Source organism: Crocuta crocuta, unplaced genomic scaffold (genome assembly GCF_008692635.1).
Source record: "Crocuta crocuta isolate KB4526 unplaced genomic scaffold, BGI_CrCroc_1.0 scaffold237, whole genome shotgun sequence".
NCBI classification, from domain to species: domain Eukaryota; kingdom Metazoa; phylum Chordata; class Mammalia; order Carnivora; family Hyaenidae; genus Crocuta; species Crocuta crocuta.
In genome coordinates this window covers 1,167,511-1,183,978 of record NW_027531914.1, presented here as the reverse complement: position 1 = coordinate 1,183,978, position 16,468 = coordinate 1,167,511, and the positions used below count along the sequence as shown (strand labels likewise).

The 16,468-nt window shown below is 37.4% G+C and overlaps 1 protein-coding gene across 4 annotated transcripts in view; it reads left to right on the top strand.

The window, feature by feature from the left end:
* The first annotated feature begins 6 nt into the window (after window positions 1–6).
* The window catches only part of LOC144240451 (heterogeneous nuclear ribonucleoprotein D0), an 18,840-nt gene continuing 2,378 nt past the window's right edge, over window positions 7–16,468 (top strand). For 2 of the 4 annotated variants that reach the window (XR_013337720.1, XR_013337719.1), the window contains exons 1-7: window positions 86–110; window positions 1,966–2,022; window positions 13,244–13,412; window positions 13,991–14,152; window positions 15,187–15,318; window positions 15,780–15,879; window positions 15,992–16,138. Coding sequence is in view for 2 of the 4 variants with exons in the window: in XM_077774784.1 (XP_077630910.1) it covers window positions 13,248–13,412; window positions 13,991–14,152; window positions 15,187–15,318; window positions 15,780–15,879; window positions 15,992–16,138 (706 nt within the window). In the remaining 2 variants the exon portion in view is untranslated. Of the gene's footprint in view, window positions 111–1,965; window positions 2,023–13,243; window positions 13,413–13,990; window positions 14,153–15,186; window positions 15,319–15,779; window positions 15,880–15,991; window positions 16,139–16,468 lie in introns of all 4 variants that reach the window. The other 2 variants (XM_077774784.1, XM_077774785.1) reach the window with 2 other exon arrangements.

The following is a 16,468-nucleotide window of genomic DNA, read 5'->3' as shown; positions in this document are numbered from 1 at the left end:
GGACCTGGAGCCGGGACCGGGGGCGGAACCGCGGCTGGAGGCACCGAAGGGGGCAGCGCCGAGTCGGAAGGGGCGAAGATCGATGCCAGTAAGAACGAGGAGGATGAAGGGTGAGTAAGGGGCGACCCGGGATAGTCAGGCCCAACTAGTCCCCATCCCCCTCCTGATCCCCTCGCCATTAGGCCTCGTTCCCGCTCTTTGCCCGCCCTCCTGCGCCCCGTGCAGTCTTCTTGCACAGTTCTCTTCTTCTCTATGTGGGGTTCCCCGGGGCTTTCATTTCCTTCTCCCCCTGCTTGCTTATCGCCCCCTCCCCCATCACACACGTTTCCACCTTTAGCCGTCACCATGCTGCTCCCTGGCCCGCCCTCCTTCCCTCCCTCGCCGTGGGTCTCCTCCCACCGACTTAGCCGCCAGGATTTTTTCCCGCCTGTCGAGGGGTACCTTTTTTCTTGCCCCGCTGTCCCATTCCTTCCTTGTTTTATAAAGTCCCAAGCATAAAGGTAGACTCAGAAGCTTTTATGCCGGGACCTAAGGTTTATTTGGTGTGTCCAGACGATGCGATTCTTAATAAGCGCATGCTTTGGGGAACATGTAAGCTGCTCACTCAGCTCCTCCCGCCTCGGCTTCAGGCCGAATGTTTTCTTAGTATTTGGAAAAGTTTGGTCTCCGTCTCTTCGTTTTTACACAATACGCTATGGAACTACAGCTTGAGTACACAGGCCCTACTTTCCAGCCTACGAAACATACTGGGCCTGGTGAGGTTCCCTGAATCGCTTGTTGGTTCGTTGGTGTTTGCTCTACGGGCTTTGGTTAAGTTCCTTGCCGGCGGGGCCTGCACTTGACTGGAGCTGTTTCTAGCTCGGCTAGCTGGCTGCCCTTCCCCCACCCCGCGGAGTTATTCTAACCGCGCACCCTTTTCGCGCCCTCAGCTATTGGATTCCCTGACTGTTCTTACGGATTGTAACCTTACTTTTTACGTGCTGTTTTCTTTTTCTTTTTCTTTTCTTTTTTTTTTTTTTTTAAACACCCTATCCCTGTGTCCAGGATCCTTTTTTGGTCTCTCTTGATTTCTCCTTCCCGCTCTCTTACCCACTGTTACAGGAGGCCTACCAGCCGCCTTTCATAAAAATGAACAAACTCTTTATTGTGCTGTGGCATGATTTTTTTTTTTTTGCAGGTTTTTAAGTAACTGACTTGCCTCCCTTCATTTGGAATAAGTGTATATACTATTTGAAGCTGCGTTTGATATATTAGAATGCAGCATTTGGGAGCGGGAGCGTAATACAGGAGTTAGCAGGAGGGACTAAATCGGGGTTCTTGGTTAGGTTTTCTTACTCCCGTTATCGACCGCTGTTCTTGGGTTAACGCTTCCATTCCTTTTTGTAATGGGTTATGTGTGTGATTTTGGTTTGTTTGTTTTTTTCTTTTTTCCCACTATAACAAGGAGAACCGTGTGGAAAGTAAAACCAGTAAGGTGTCGCTTTGATCCAGTATTGGAAAACACGATTTCCTTTATTGGGAAAGAACACTAGATTTGGAGGGTGGGAAAGAGAAGTACTTTAGAATGTCGAGTTTAATAATCTCAGCCTAGGCAGATTTGTCAGGCTGATTGTGCTGGCTTTGGGAGAATAGAGATGGGATGGGAAACTAGCTTTTCTTAGTTAATTTTGAATTACATATAGTTTAAGAAAGGAATATGTTAAATACTTGGAAACTTAAGATCTTTAACATTTTGGTATTATTTCTGAATTCTGTTCTTTGGACAGAGGCACCAAAATGATTAATTGCTTAACGTGCTGTTTGGGGCAGGCTTTAGCCCTGATTTTCCAAATCACAAAGCAGCTGCCTTTGTAGTTACCTACTGTTGAACTGAAGTGTAAATGAATTAAAGTTTTTAGCCCTAACAATGTCAAAAACTAAAACTAGAATTTTGATTGGTTGCTGTACCGGTTGTTAATTCCCTAGCCATTCAAACTCCTCCCCACGACACTCTGAAGCAGCGACGGCACAGCGGGAAGAATGGTAAAACTTTTAAATTTTATTTCTGTATTATAAAGGTTTCAGTAGTCATAACATGCAGAGGCTGTGTATTGGTTAGTTGCCCACTGATCCCCAGGAAATTCTAGACATAGTACAGTAGGATATCTTGTGCCTGGGATATAAAACCTTTTTAGGCATCGTGTGTGATCTTTGGGCAAAATTAATGCCATTACATGGTTTTTGGTCTGTGGTAATGCATGTAATTGTGGTTTGGTTAAATAAAACTGAATATAGTTAGTAATATTTTTATATTTGGACAAGAAAATACAGTACTGTAATTTCAAATTTGATTTCTTTTTCTTAGGACATTTTTTGGAATTCTAAGTTTAATGTTAAATGTAAAGGTTACTTAATACAACAATCTTGTGTGTTTAAAATGTCTTGCATGTTCTACTGAAATATTTTGGATATGTGAAAAGTATTTTTAAAGTAGCGTGTGTATGTATTGTGCAGAAACGTATTTTTTAAAAATCTCCAACCATATTTGTAAGTAGAACTTGAATAACAATGGGATATGTACTATTCAGAGGTGGGCTGATGTGGCTTTTCACTACATACAGCTCTTAGCTGATTTTTTTATTTTCAGTGTGATTTGGTTGGAATGTTAATTACAGTTGGTTGTCACGTGTAACCGAAATTGCATGACTTTTTCTTGGAAGGCTAGTAGATTATTGTTCTTTTTATCCCTTCCTTCTCCTAAATGTCAATCTTTCTGCTTTTAGGATTGATTATATTTGAGTTTTCCAGGAGTTTGTATCCACCACCACTGGAGTTTGAAGGGCCAGTAATTTGTAGATAGTGGACTTAGAGCTGTACAAACTGCGTTCTATTTTAAGAATCCAGTTGGGATAACATTTAAATTTTACACGAGCTTTACTTACTACTGTATTCTCATCTACTGAAATCTGTCCGGTTTTATATTGCAGATAAAGCAGACTGGAAATAGGCAAAAGGGAAAAGTAAAAAGAAGACTGGGGTTAGTTTGACATACAAAATAAAGTACTTATGATGAAAGTAATCCATTTGGCCCTGTGATAGTTCATTTTCACTGCTAATTGTGTCAAACTAAGTAAGATTAAACTGTCCTCTACCTGACTGTTTTACTCTGTTCCATATTTTAAATCTTACGTAAGCAATTATTTTCAGTGATTAGAAAGGACCATAAACTTAGGTTTGAGATCACTGTTAATGATTCTTGTAAGAAATACTCTTGCCCTGCTACCCAATAGTGTAACTTTACAATTTTTTGAACAACTTCTTAGGAAAAATGGACAATTAAATATTGATAGTGAAAGTTTTAGATTATGACCTATTTTCATTCTCTGCAAATAGGATTTAACGGGAGGTTCATTTTAAGTTAAGCAAGTTTACATTTAACAAATAATGTCTTTGTTTTTAAAGTCTAGTATTTGACTTTAAAATTACTGCCTAATCAGCCAGCCTCCTCCTGTTGCAGATACTCTTGTTTTTTGTTCTGGTGTGTGCATTTGCCCACTCTCTCTTCTTTCTCGGCCTACCAGTTTGAGGGATATAGTGCAGCAGTTTCATAATAGTCTCAGGAGTGAGGATAAGACTGGCTCTACTAGATATAAAACCATCTGAATTTAATTTCTTTTTTTTTTATTATTATTATTATTTCTAGGGGAGAGAGAGACAGCATGAGCAGGGGAGGGTCAGAGAGAGAGGGAGTCACAGACTGAAACAGGCTCCAGGCTCTGAGCTGGCAGTCAGCACAGAGCCCGACGCGGGGCTCGAACCCACGAACCGCGAGATCATGACCCAAGCGAAAGTCGGACGCCTAACCGACTAAGCCACCCAGGCGCCCCGTGAATTTAATTTCTAAACACATTTGTGTGTGAATTAGTTTTTATAATTTTAACTTGAGAATAAAGTAATTCCATTGCAATCTTAAAAATATTTTAAAAATGAGTTTGTTGTGGACTTAAAGTTTGTTTCTTTAAAGTTTTAATTGATTTTGAGAGCGCATGAGTGAGGGTGAGCAGAGACGGGGAGAGAATCCCAAGCAGGCTCTGTCCTGTCAGCATGGAGCCCCATGTGAGGCTTGATCCCACAGTGAGACCGTGACCTGAGCCAAATTCAAGAGTCCTACACTTAACCAACTAAGCCACCCAGATGCCCCGGGTTTTTTTTTGTTGTTGTTGTTGAGCATAAGAACAAACAGCTCTTCTTAAGGAGGGCATGCGGATCATACCTCTTGTGGATGTTTTCACACTTCAGACCTTTAGAGTAATTATTTCTGAATTCACCTTATTTTATTTAATCCTTCCAGCTTAACATCCCTAGTTTTTACTTGCAGTTGCATTGACATTTCCCATTTTGGTGTGGGCTCATGTTCCTTACAAGGCTTCAGTTCTTTTAGAGTAGGTTACAAAGTTCTCTCGTGTTGGTCAAAATATACATGCCATATAGCAAGCTACCTGGAGGAGAGTTTTTTAAATTTCAAGATGAGTGAGGAACTTTAATACTGTAATAGCTTTCAGACAGTTTTATAAGGTAGGTACGTTGACTTGCCTACATTAGACTGGGTAGGAAGCAAAAATAGTTCCATTAAGTTATCAGCCAACATACAGCAGTACTTTTCTAATAACAGGGCAGTAGATCTAGTCCTATACCCATTAGCATATAAACTGAAGTGTGATTTCTTCTTGTTTGAAAATTTTGTGAATTTTACTGTGGGTTGACTGCTGATTTTTAAGAAATGTGCATACATGTATTTGTTTTAAATATTTGAGATTATTGTCTATACCCTAGCGCTTTTGGGGCATTCTGAACGTTACTTTCTAAAACCATTACTTTTAGAACAATCTCATGCCTAACTTACTGGCCTTTCACTAAATTTGGGTTTACTGTAAAGTCAAGACCCTGAGTAGATGGTTTGAGTTTCAGTGTTCTTTGGAATCTTTAATAAGTTTCTAGCGTTAAAATTGCAGAAATTGTTGCTCCCAAGTCTCAAGATGATGAACATATAAGGGAGGAATGTTAACATTTCTTTTCATTTCAAAATCTTTAATATGGAAAATACTAAGAAGCACCTGACCTTTACGGTTTGGATTTAGAGAAAATCATTGAGGTTTTTCAGTACTGCCTTTTGAGATAAATACCTGGTCTTAGGCCTGGGTTTTTCCCTCAAGTCATGTGACTGCTTTTGTAAGTATACTTAGTGTGTGTGTGTGGTTTTTTTTTTTTTGTTTTGTTTTTGTTTGTACTGTTTTTTATTTGTTTTGAGAGCAAGAGAAAGTGCGCGAGTGGAGGAAGGGCAGAGACAGGGAATCCCAAGCAGGCCCAAATCTCACGATCTCAGAACTACGAGATCACGACCTGAGCCACTATCAAGAGTGGACGCTCAACCGACTGAGCCACCCAGGCACCCCTTTATTGTGTAGTTCTAATATTGTCTGGGTCTTCTGTCCTCTGTAAGTCTGCTCTAATAAGATGTTCTGAATCCACTATTGAGATATGTGATTTATGGCCAACATGGAGAATTAGTTTTAGTCTTCAAGTGATATGGGTTATCCTTGAAAGCATTTCATTTATTTGTTTGTTTATTTTATTTCTTTATTTCTTTTAAATGTTTTATTTATTTCTAGGAGAGAGACAGCGTGAGCAGGGGAGGGTCAGAGAGAGAGGGAGTCACAGACTGAAACAGGCTCCAGGCTCTGAGCTGGCAGTCAGCACAGAGCCCGACGCGGGGCTCGAACCCACGAACCGTGAGATCATGACCTAAGCGAAAGTCGGACGCCTAACCAACTAAGCCACCCAGGCGCCCCTTGTTTATTTATTTTAATGTTTTATTTATTTCTGAGAGAGCGACCGTGAACAGGGGAGGGTCAGAGAAAGAGGGAGACACAGAATCTGAAGCAGGCTCCAGGCTCTGAGCTAGCTGTCAGCACAGAGCCCGACGCAGGGCTCAAACCCACAAACCGTGAGATCGTGACCTAAGCCAAAGTCAGATGCCCAACTGACTGAGCCACCCAGGCGCTCCCCTTGAAAACATTTTAAAAGGAATAGAATAATAACTTTTTTCCTATTCCACTTAAAGCTGTGCACCTCGTGTGTGTGTGTGCAGATTGACAAATGAAGTGAAATATAATTTCTTTTAGTCGAAGTTTTATTTGATTTTAGTTCTGCTTCAACATTTTAGTAGCTAGGGCACTGAACTGGATGCTCGAAGCATGGGATCTTTTTCTGTTACTTCACTTCAAACAGTGTGGTTTCAGGTAATATAACCTGTTTGTTACTTGGTTTGCTGATCTATGTGTTGGAAACAATGCTCACCACAGGAGGATTGACCACATAGCCTGCTTTCATAGCTTGTGTGTGTTTATCCGGTGCCTTAATAGTTGATACTGCCAGTGATTTACTCCTGTGGAGTAAAGGTAAGCATGTTTTAGTTTCTGGAGTATTAAATTGTATATTGGAGCTAGATATTCAAGACTATTTGGGGGTGGGGAGACTCCTGTTACTGGTAGTGTTTGGCCAATAATCAAGGTGATAGCTGTTAAGTATTGGGTCATGTCCTGTAAACTCCTGCTTATCTAGACTTGAAAATACCACACAGTTCAAGCTAGGAAATTCTCCCTCTCCCCTTTTAGTCTTGTAAGAAACAGATGTAAATATGCTCAAAAAGCAACCAGTAGGCATTGTCATGGAAGCAGCCTTCTAGAATTTTTCTCTTCTGCTGTTAAACAGTAATGTGGTTTTAAAGCATTGCAAGAGTCTAAAATTTCATCAAGAAAGGCAAAAAATCATTTTCTGATTTTAGTGTTGTCTAAATTGATGTCCAGTAGAAAACTACAGTATCGTGAATGTGTAGTAATCTCAGTTAACCAGAATTTTAACCTCTAGGTTAAGGAAACCCCATTCCTTAACCTTCAGGTAGATGGGAGTTTACCTTCTAAAGCTGATTTGAGAGATTATTTTAAAAGTAAAATTATAGGAAGTCATTCTTTCCTTGGAATGAAAGGAAAAAGGGAAGACTTTTGGGTTAAACATTTAAAGTTGACTCAAAAACTGTCATTTTACTGTGTTTTCAACTTAATTATCTTTTTTAGTCATTTAAGTTTATTCTAAAGTAGAAAGTACTGAGACTTCATATACCAGGCTAGAGGAGTTCATCTTTACTGACTTGTTAAAAGTTTGTCAGTCTGTTTCCAAAGGTATTTTTAATAGAGATTGTAAAATGATTACCCTACCATGTGGTATCATCTGGTTGTAAGATTTAACTCTGCCCTCCCTCCCCAATTATAGGTAACTAGTTACTTAACTTTAAATCTATACTTTGAGGAAAAATACTGACTTTATACATGTTGGTGGCATTTTATTTTGTCATTTTAGGATTTTAGATGAATAATTTTAATGATAAAATACCAGAAAATATAAATAAAGGTTAGTGGTATACTTGAGTAATACTACTCTGAGAGGGGACAGTGATTGGCCAGTCATAATATGTACTTGACATTCTGTTGTTTTTTAAACTGTCAGAACTTGTTATGAAACTACTTATGGAAAATCAGAAGTTGTTAGGAAGTGTTTGAAAGTTACGTAATATTTTCTTTGGCCCTATTTCAAAATTGGGGGTCTAATGGTATTTATCATTTTACCTTGAAAAAGGTGTTTCCAAGTAGAGACTTCTTAGGAGAAGGATCTTTAAAGTAACTATTGACTTTGGAGTGTTAAACCTAGTGATCTCAGTAGTACAGAGAATGTTTTTTGGGGTGTGAAAAAACAGGAGTACTAAATCAACATTCCCATCAGCCAGCCCTGCTCTGTATGTATTACCTTTTTTATAATTTGAAATTAATTCCTTACTAAAATTGGTATTTATGTGGAGTACAGATAAGTCATCAAGATGGGTTTTTAACTACATTTTATTTCAGTTTTTAAGGCGGTCTAATTTCTAGTCTAATTTTTACATGGGATATTTGAACACTTCTGGATTCTCTTAAGTATTATTTGGTATTGAAAATGATTTTAGGATCCATTTATGTAAAACCTCGTTGTAGCCTTTTCCTGTTAATTTTGGAGACCTCATGTAGCTCGTGCAGATTTTAAAAAATTAAGCCAATGAGTAAATTAAAACCTTGCTTTATTAAATTACTTAAATTGTGCTCTACCCCTTTTAAATAACAACTTTATATATTGAACACTTGGGATGTTTCAGACTATGTTCTGTGCCATTGAAATGTATTTGCTCCTTTATTAATACTGTTTTTCCTTTTAGAAGTTTCTCTTTTTTAAAAAAAAAAAAATGTTTATTTTTTAGAGACAGAACGTGAATGGGGGAGGGCAGAGAGAGGGAGACATAGAATCCAAAGCAGGTTCCAGGCTCTGAGCTGTCAGCACAGAGCCTGACATGGGACTCGAACTCACAAACTGTGAGATCATGAACCAAAGTCAGAGGCTTAACCAACTGAGCCACCCAAATGCCCCAATACTATTTTTCTTTATTAAGTAAGCTCTATATCCAACATGGAGCTTGAACTCAAAAACCTGAGATCAGGAGTGGCATGCTTGTGTGGACTGAGCCAGCCAGGTAACCCTGCATTAGCTCATTTTATCCTTACTGAAGATTTCATGAAATAGGCTTTTAGTTCTCACATTTACAGATGTGGAAACAGTCATCGGTATTTGTTTTTCTGAGGATCATACATTTAGTAAGTGGTGGGGGTAGTATATAAATTCAAGCGGTTTGGCTTACTACCTTTAAATCTACTTATTCTAGGAGAGAACGTCCCACTAATCAGTTCTTAATTCCTAAATGACATTGGATAGCATTCGGAAAGACATCTGCACTGAGTTGTATAACTTTGTGTCTGTTATTTAATATTATAATATGGTGTAATATCCATATCAGTAAAAAGCAAGGAGATTTCAGTTGGTGTTTTTTCTATTTATTTATTATTTAAAGTTTATTTTGAGAGAAAAACTATGAGGAGAGGGGGAGAGAATCTCAAGGAGGCTCCGTGCTGTCAGCCCAGAGCCCAACTCAGGGATCCCTCCAAAATAATGAGATCCATCACCTGAGCCAAAATGGAGTTGGGATGCTTGATTGATTGAGCAACCCAGGTGCCCCATTGAGTAGATGTTTTAAATACTGTATTGCCTCTGGGGTGTTCAGTAGTTTATAGATAGGATTAAGAAATTAAACGATGAGTAAAATTCTGTAGATGAAGTCTTGTTTTAATTAGGATTGTTGATTCACTTACAACTAAGGATCAAATTTTAAACTTGTAGGATTAGGGGCCCACTTTTGTTGCTATTTGAACAAGTCTTGTCACATTTTAACTTGGCTGCTTACTATTTTTCTGAAGTTCAGTCTATCTCATTGTGTTTGCTGGAGTGACAACAACTTGAAACTCAGTCTTGGTATTCAAGGCAGCAGTACAGGTAATCTGTACAGACAATAGGTGTTGCGTTTTAAACAAAATACAGTAACATAAGAGAATTTAAATTTTATCTTCTACCATCTCATAATTTGGGGGAGAGCATGTCAGAATGCTAGTGTTCTGAGAGGCTAAGATAATTCCCATTTATCCAAAATTTTTCTTCCTCTACTATCTTGGTGTGCCTACTGAATGTGATATATTTAACATGTTACATTTAGTAAAGATGGAATGCATCTGGAACAGTTTGTGTTCGTTGTAGTATATTTACCTGTCTGGTTATCAGTTGTGCAGCAGCCTTCCTTGTTAGAATAGGAAAAAAAAAAAGTGCTTTGGGCTGCCAAAATGGTAATGTATTTGTCTCAGAGACGAGCCACTTAGGCTCTTGCCCAGAGACTGTTTACTTTTACTTTACACAAAATTTGCAAAGTTCAGGTGCTGGCTACCCACCCTACAAAGTATGCGGGGGTGGGACTTAACAGGAACAGGTGATTAATCTGCCAAAAATGAAAAATAGAACTTGTTAAAAGAAGTAAGAAATGAGATGCACTTAGCGTATTAATAGTTCTCATTTCAGATGAGCCTTTGGGCGTGCTAACAACTTCATATAAATTAATGGTGACTGACCCATACATTGTTAAATCATGATTACTGTATTTAAGAAGGCAGAAGTGTGTGTCGTAGGAAAAAAAATTCATCCCAAATAATTGGTGAGAGATCGGAAGACAGGCAGTGTTTTAAAGAAGGTGGAATATTTGGCTCATTCTCTAAAGATGCTGGATAGCTGAAGTTTTACTATGTGTTTCATTGTTTTTTGGGAAATAATAATCATCCTTTGGAATATGTTTAAATTATAGTTGGCCAGAGTTTTAAAAATTCTGTTGAAATGGGATTTGATTGTTTAGGAAAAACAGTATCTTTGAGTGACCTTTTAACTTCCAAGGTAGACACATTTAACAACTCCTGTACTAACAATTATATTAAAGGTGAAAAGTTTGTTTAGAAAGTTCTTTATTGGCCCAGTTGATGGGTTAGTATGCTTTAAGAAAACTGGACTTCCTATTCTGTGAAAAACATTTGGGGCTTGTAGGTAATAATGGAACTGCCTCAATCTCATTCATAGGATTATAATTTATTTTTTATAATTTTGTTTAATTATTTCCCCCCTTAGTGTGAGTTGGGGAGAGGAACAGAGAGGAGAGAGAGAATCTTAAACAGGTTTTATGCTCTGCACTAAGCCTGACTTGGGGCTCTATCCCACGAACCTGGGACCGTGACAAAATCATGAATCAGACACTCAACCAACTGAGCCACTCAGGCATCCCTTAAGTAATTTTATTTTTTTATCATTTTTTAAAATTTGTTTTTTCTTAACGCTATGTTTGTTTAATTTTGAGAGAGTGTGTGCATGAGCCTGCAGGCAGGGGAAGCACAGAAAAAGAGAATCCCAAGCAGGCTCTGAGCCAACAGTGCAGAGCCCTTCTTGGGAGGGGAGGTGGTTGATCTCACCATGAGATCATGACCTAAGCTGGAATCTGGAGTCTGATGCTTAACTGACTGAGCCACCCAGGCACCCCTTAAATAATTTTAAATCAAAGACACTTAACCCAATGTAAACTTGGCCTTCGTGAAATTAAAGTCAAACTTAGTTCCGTCTTAATATTAGAGGAGATGATGAGACCATATTCTTGCCTTTCAATTTTAGCATGAGTGGGACAGGGGTAGAGCAAGAGGGAGAGTCCTCAGCAGACAGGGCAGGGGCTCCATCTCTTGAGTTCCTGACCCGAGTTGAAATCAAGAGTCAGGTGCTTAACTGTCTGAGCCACCCAGGCACCCCTCAACTTTAGTTTTTTTAAAAAAAGGCTTTTGTTACTTACTTATTCTCTTCAGACTGAAATAAATTCAAATTGTTAAATTATTGTTGGAAAATTTCTGTAATCCTAGAAGGTGGTAATTCATTAGTTAAATTTCAACTTAATTGAAGTTGTTTCTGTTCTAAAATTGCCATTGATACCTGAGCAAGAGGTCGTTGCATTATAATTTATTTCTCACTTACAAAAATATATCAATGTCCTTACCTTGAAAGGGTACATGTTACTAATGAACTTTTATCTCTGAAGGAAGTGCTCTGGAACTTTAGGTTAAAAGTAAAGTGTTTAAGGCATTAAATTCAAGTGACAAGGATTGGATTTTAGAAGGTACATTATTTTAATGAAAGAAAATGTAATGAGAAAATAACTTTCCCCTGTAAAATTGGCAATAAACATTAAAAATTATCTGTACATGATGAGTGTTTTGTTATGTTTGTTTGATTATAAAATACAAAAAGGGTTAATAAAGGTTACTTAAGCATGAATATTAGAGGAAGTCAAAAGTTAAGCATATAAATGACCCAAATTTACATTATAATACATGTACTAGTTTGAAAACAATCTGAAATGGGAAACAAAGTAAGGGAAAATTTACTAATTTTAAATACATGAACTAGTTGAAGTGTACTAGTTTGAAATTTAATCTGAAATGGGAAATTAAACACTAAAAAAAGATTTCTTGTGCACTGAAAGTTAATTTTGTTGTTAGAACTAGAAACAAGTCTGGTAAGAAAGTAAGATCAGTAACACCTCAGTTAATCTGGCATCTTTAGGGGAAAAGCTGAACGACCTGATCTTCCAGGACACAATTGGCCTCTTATTGCAGAAATTGGCTTTAGTGGCAGTGTCCTAAATGCCCACAAGATGGAGATGTTTCCTGCTTTAATTTCTATCTGGAGTTGAAAGTTAGTACCACTTCCCATCCCCACCCCAATTATAAAGATAAGTCATAGAGCAAGTATGATTTGATTCCTGTAAAAGTTTTAGCCTTTACATAACAAATTCTGACAGTTTACCCTTAAAATAAAAATCTCCAGTCCTGTCTCTTTAAAGGGTAGGAGGTATGTGTAAGCTCTTTGGGGCGGGTTAGGGAGTGGCAAAGGGGGCAGATGTAAAAGGAATCAGAGCTGCCAAGTCTGAGCATTATGGCATTTTGCTGTAATAAAAATATTTCACCTGAGAAAAATTTTTTTGAGTATGTATTTTTGGTCTTAAAGTGTTTTGGTGGTTTCCACTTAACCACCTGTCACTTTTAGCATCTTCAAGGTTTAAATATTTTATTGCTGGTTAACTGAGGTTCTACTGTAAATAAATCATATAAGTTAACTAGTGGATTGTGCTTCAGGGGGTAATTCTTGTTCACCAAATTGTTTATGTTATTATTGTCTTTATTAAGGACTCTTAGCACATTCTGAAAACCTAGCTTACAACCTAATTGTGAGACTTAGAATTTTCCATTTTATGTGCTAAGAGTTTTGTTAATGAGAGAACTACTGTTAAATAGAAAGGAGCTTCAGCATAGAAAGATGCTGGTTGCTGTGACAGTGGGAACTATGTAGCCTTTTTATAAGTTTAATGATTGAAAGAAATTTGAAGCTAAAATTCTGTTTTGCTTTTACCAATATTTAACTTGTAATTTAAGAAAGACTTCAATGTATAGTAATTTAACTTTGGGGTTATGTTTATCTTTTTGGCAAGTCAAAAGAATTTGCTGCTTGCTCACTATTTTGTAATTAGGCAGATGGCAGCAGTAATAAACAAAAACTAACAGCTGGAATGGGGTGTTCTTGATACATGATTATGTAGGAAGGACATTATTTAATATACTGCCCAATAAATTGGTGCAGTTTGGAAAAGGTATTACTGTTACGGATACTGAAGACAATTTATTTGTTTTTAGCATTTTAATATTACTTTTTGTCTTTACAGGAAAATGTTTATAGGAGGCCTTAGCTGGGACACTACAAAGAAAGATCTGAAGGACTACTTCTCCAAATTTGGTGAAGTTGTAGACTGCACTCTGAAGTTAGATCCTATCACAGGGCGATCAAGGGGTTTTGGCTTTGTGCTATTTAAAGAGTCGGAGAGTGTAGATAAGGTAGTGTGTTACGTGTTCTGATCAGTTAATAATATAAGATGTGAATAGTTTGATACACTAATTTGTCCATTTGTGATTTCCCCTTTTGCGATATATGAAGATAGAGCTATAGTTCTTAACCAATACATTTTATGAAGAGTCCTCTTTGTTTACTGAATGCCTTCTGTATGCCAGGCTCTACTAAACTGAAAAAGTTAACTTTAAAAATACTGAGACTTAAAGACCTCTAACTAAAGAGATGATCTGTGACAAGTTCACAGAACTATAGATTTTGGAATTTCTTGGGCTAAGGGGAAGTAGCAGTCAAGTTTACATTGCTGACAGTTAAAGGAGGGATGGTTTTCTAGTAATTGATTAAATTTGTGTTTCCCCCTCCTCCCCATTCTTACTGGCATTTAGGTTTGAACAGTTCTGTATTAGCTGATGTGACATCATCACAGATTGACTTCTTTAATCATAAGCAAGTCAACACATACCTGGCATTAGCTATATTGATTTAACTATAATTATTAAGTAAGTTGATAATCTGAACTTCAATTAAGATACATATTTAAAATGAAAAACTTCAATTTCCTTAGGTCATGGATCAGAAAGAACATAAATTGAATGGGAAGGTGATTGATCCTAAAAGGGCCAAAGCCATGAAAACAAAAGAGCCTGTTAAAAAAATTTTTGTTGGTGGCCTTTCTCCAGATACACCTGAAGAGAAAATAAGGGAGTACTTTGGTGGTTTTGGTGAGGTATGTGATAATGTTTTGACCCAGTTTTTGTCAAAATTAGTGTGAATATAATTGTCACGTTATATTTTCAAAGTTGTTTTGAAGTTTGGGCTGATTATGTTATTTGTTTTGAAAATAAGATATTGTAAATACTTCATTAGCAGATCAGTGAAGGTTAGATGATTGTATTTTTCTCCTTTATTGAAGGTGCAGATTAAGATGGAATAGACATTCTTACCTTGAGGAACTTAACCAGATTAGTAGACGAAATAAAAAATTAGTAGAGGAAGAAATCCAGGTTGGATTACCTGAGATAATAGAAGGAAATGGTTCAGTTGAGAATAGGAAAGAAATGAATTATTAAGAATAAGGTGTAGTGCCTTCTCAATTTAAAAACGTCCATGTGCAATTTTTATGAGGCTAATTAAAGATAACTGAAACAAGTTCTTTTTGTGAATTAATAGCTTAAAGCTAAGATGAGAAATTTGTGGTCTTGCTGGCCAGATACAACCTGCAGACATCTTTTGCTTGATTTAAACAGAAGACGTTTTGTTAGTATTTAGGTTGAGATATTTCCCACGAATATCTGGGTATCTAGCTTTTCTTAGATAGTTGCAAGAGCAAGCAACATGGGAAATTGCCTTCTTTGGCAGCAGCCATCTAAGATAACAGTAGCAGCCTTCCCCTTTGGTTAGTTATATGTGCTTCTCACCACTCCCCATTTTCTCCGAAATGTGGTCATCTTTATTTTTCTTAAAAATGACTGTTGTCTTCTGTTCTTTTTTGGTATTTGAATTTGTGACCCTTGAATGAGGTAGCAAATGTCAGTATCCTGGGAAGCTTGTTTTTATAAATAAATGTGAAGACTTTTAGGTGGACTGGATTATTTTTATTTGAAGAATTATTTTTTCAAGTTTAGAATAAACAGGGAGAGAGACTGCAGAATAGAATTTGAGGGCCAAACATTTTTTGTGCACTTTTTCCCCACTAAACTTGTGCTTTTATTGTTAGTTACGTGCAAACTAAGTTATTAAAACTTATTTTTTTGACGTCAGGTGGAATCCATAGAGCTCCCTATGGACAACAAGACCAATAAGAGGCGTGGATTCTGCTTTATTACCTTTAAGGAAGAGGAACCAGTGAAGAAGATAATGGAAAAGAAATATCACAATGTTGGTCTTAGTAAAGTAAGTTAAGCATCCATTTACTTGTAGAGAAAACTAGCTTTTGTAGAGAGCTTCATCATCTAGCTTTCTGAAAGGCTTCAGTTTGCATGCTTGTGCTTTAAAGATGTCTCATTGGTTTCTTATTTATCAAAGTCATTGATCACTGTTTTTTGCTTTTCACTGGAGAGTGGTAGGAAAATATTTCTTTTTAAGTGTTATTTTTCTCTAGGCTTTACTAAAAGATCCTGTTTGAGGGTCTGACAGAATGTAGCAACCTATATTAGGCAAATAACTTCTTGGATGTCAATAGAGGAGATTATTTCTTTTAAAATACTGATGATTGGTTTAATTGATAAACTGACTTTGAGGAAAGTAGCAAATTAGTCAACTTTGTGTTTGGGACAGTTGGCTATCTTGCTTATTACACATTTTGCTGTGTTTTCTTGAGTCCATGTAATAACAACATACATTTTCTCTTTTAGTGTGAAATAAAAGTAGCCATGTCGAAGGAACAGTATCAGCAACAGCAACAGTGGGGATCTAGAGGAGGATTTGCAGGAAGAGCTCGTGGAAGAGGTGGTGGTAAGCTAGAGCCTAAGTTTACTCTGTCTTAAGCTTTTCTGCTTTTTAATTATCCTGAAGTAAAGATCTTTGCTGATCTTCTGACTTTAGTGAACCTATTAATGTGCTGCAGGCCCCAGTCAAAACTGGAACCAGGGATATAGTAACTATTGGAATCAAGGCTATGGCAACTATGGATATAACAGCCAAGGTTACGGTGGTTATGGAGGATATGACTACACTGGTTACAACAACTACTATGGATATGGTGATTATAGCAGTAAGTACTATACTTTTTATATTAACTGCTATTTGACATTTATTTTGTACAAATTTGGATAGGTAGAAAGGTTAGTGTAGCTTTGCCAAGTGCAAACTGCCTCAGGTTTCAAATTCCTGGAAACTTGAAACTGCAGCCATTTTTATTGCTAGGTTCCTCCCAGCCTGTATACCACATGCACACTATAAGGGTAGGGTGTATGTGTGCTTCTGTTGGGCTTTTATTTTTCTTGAATTTAAAAACTTTGTTAGGTAAGGTCTTGTGAGCTCAGGGTATTCTAAGTGTCAGTTCTTGGACCAACCAATAATCTTGGCATGGTGCATCTAAGTC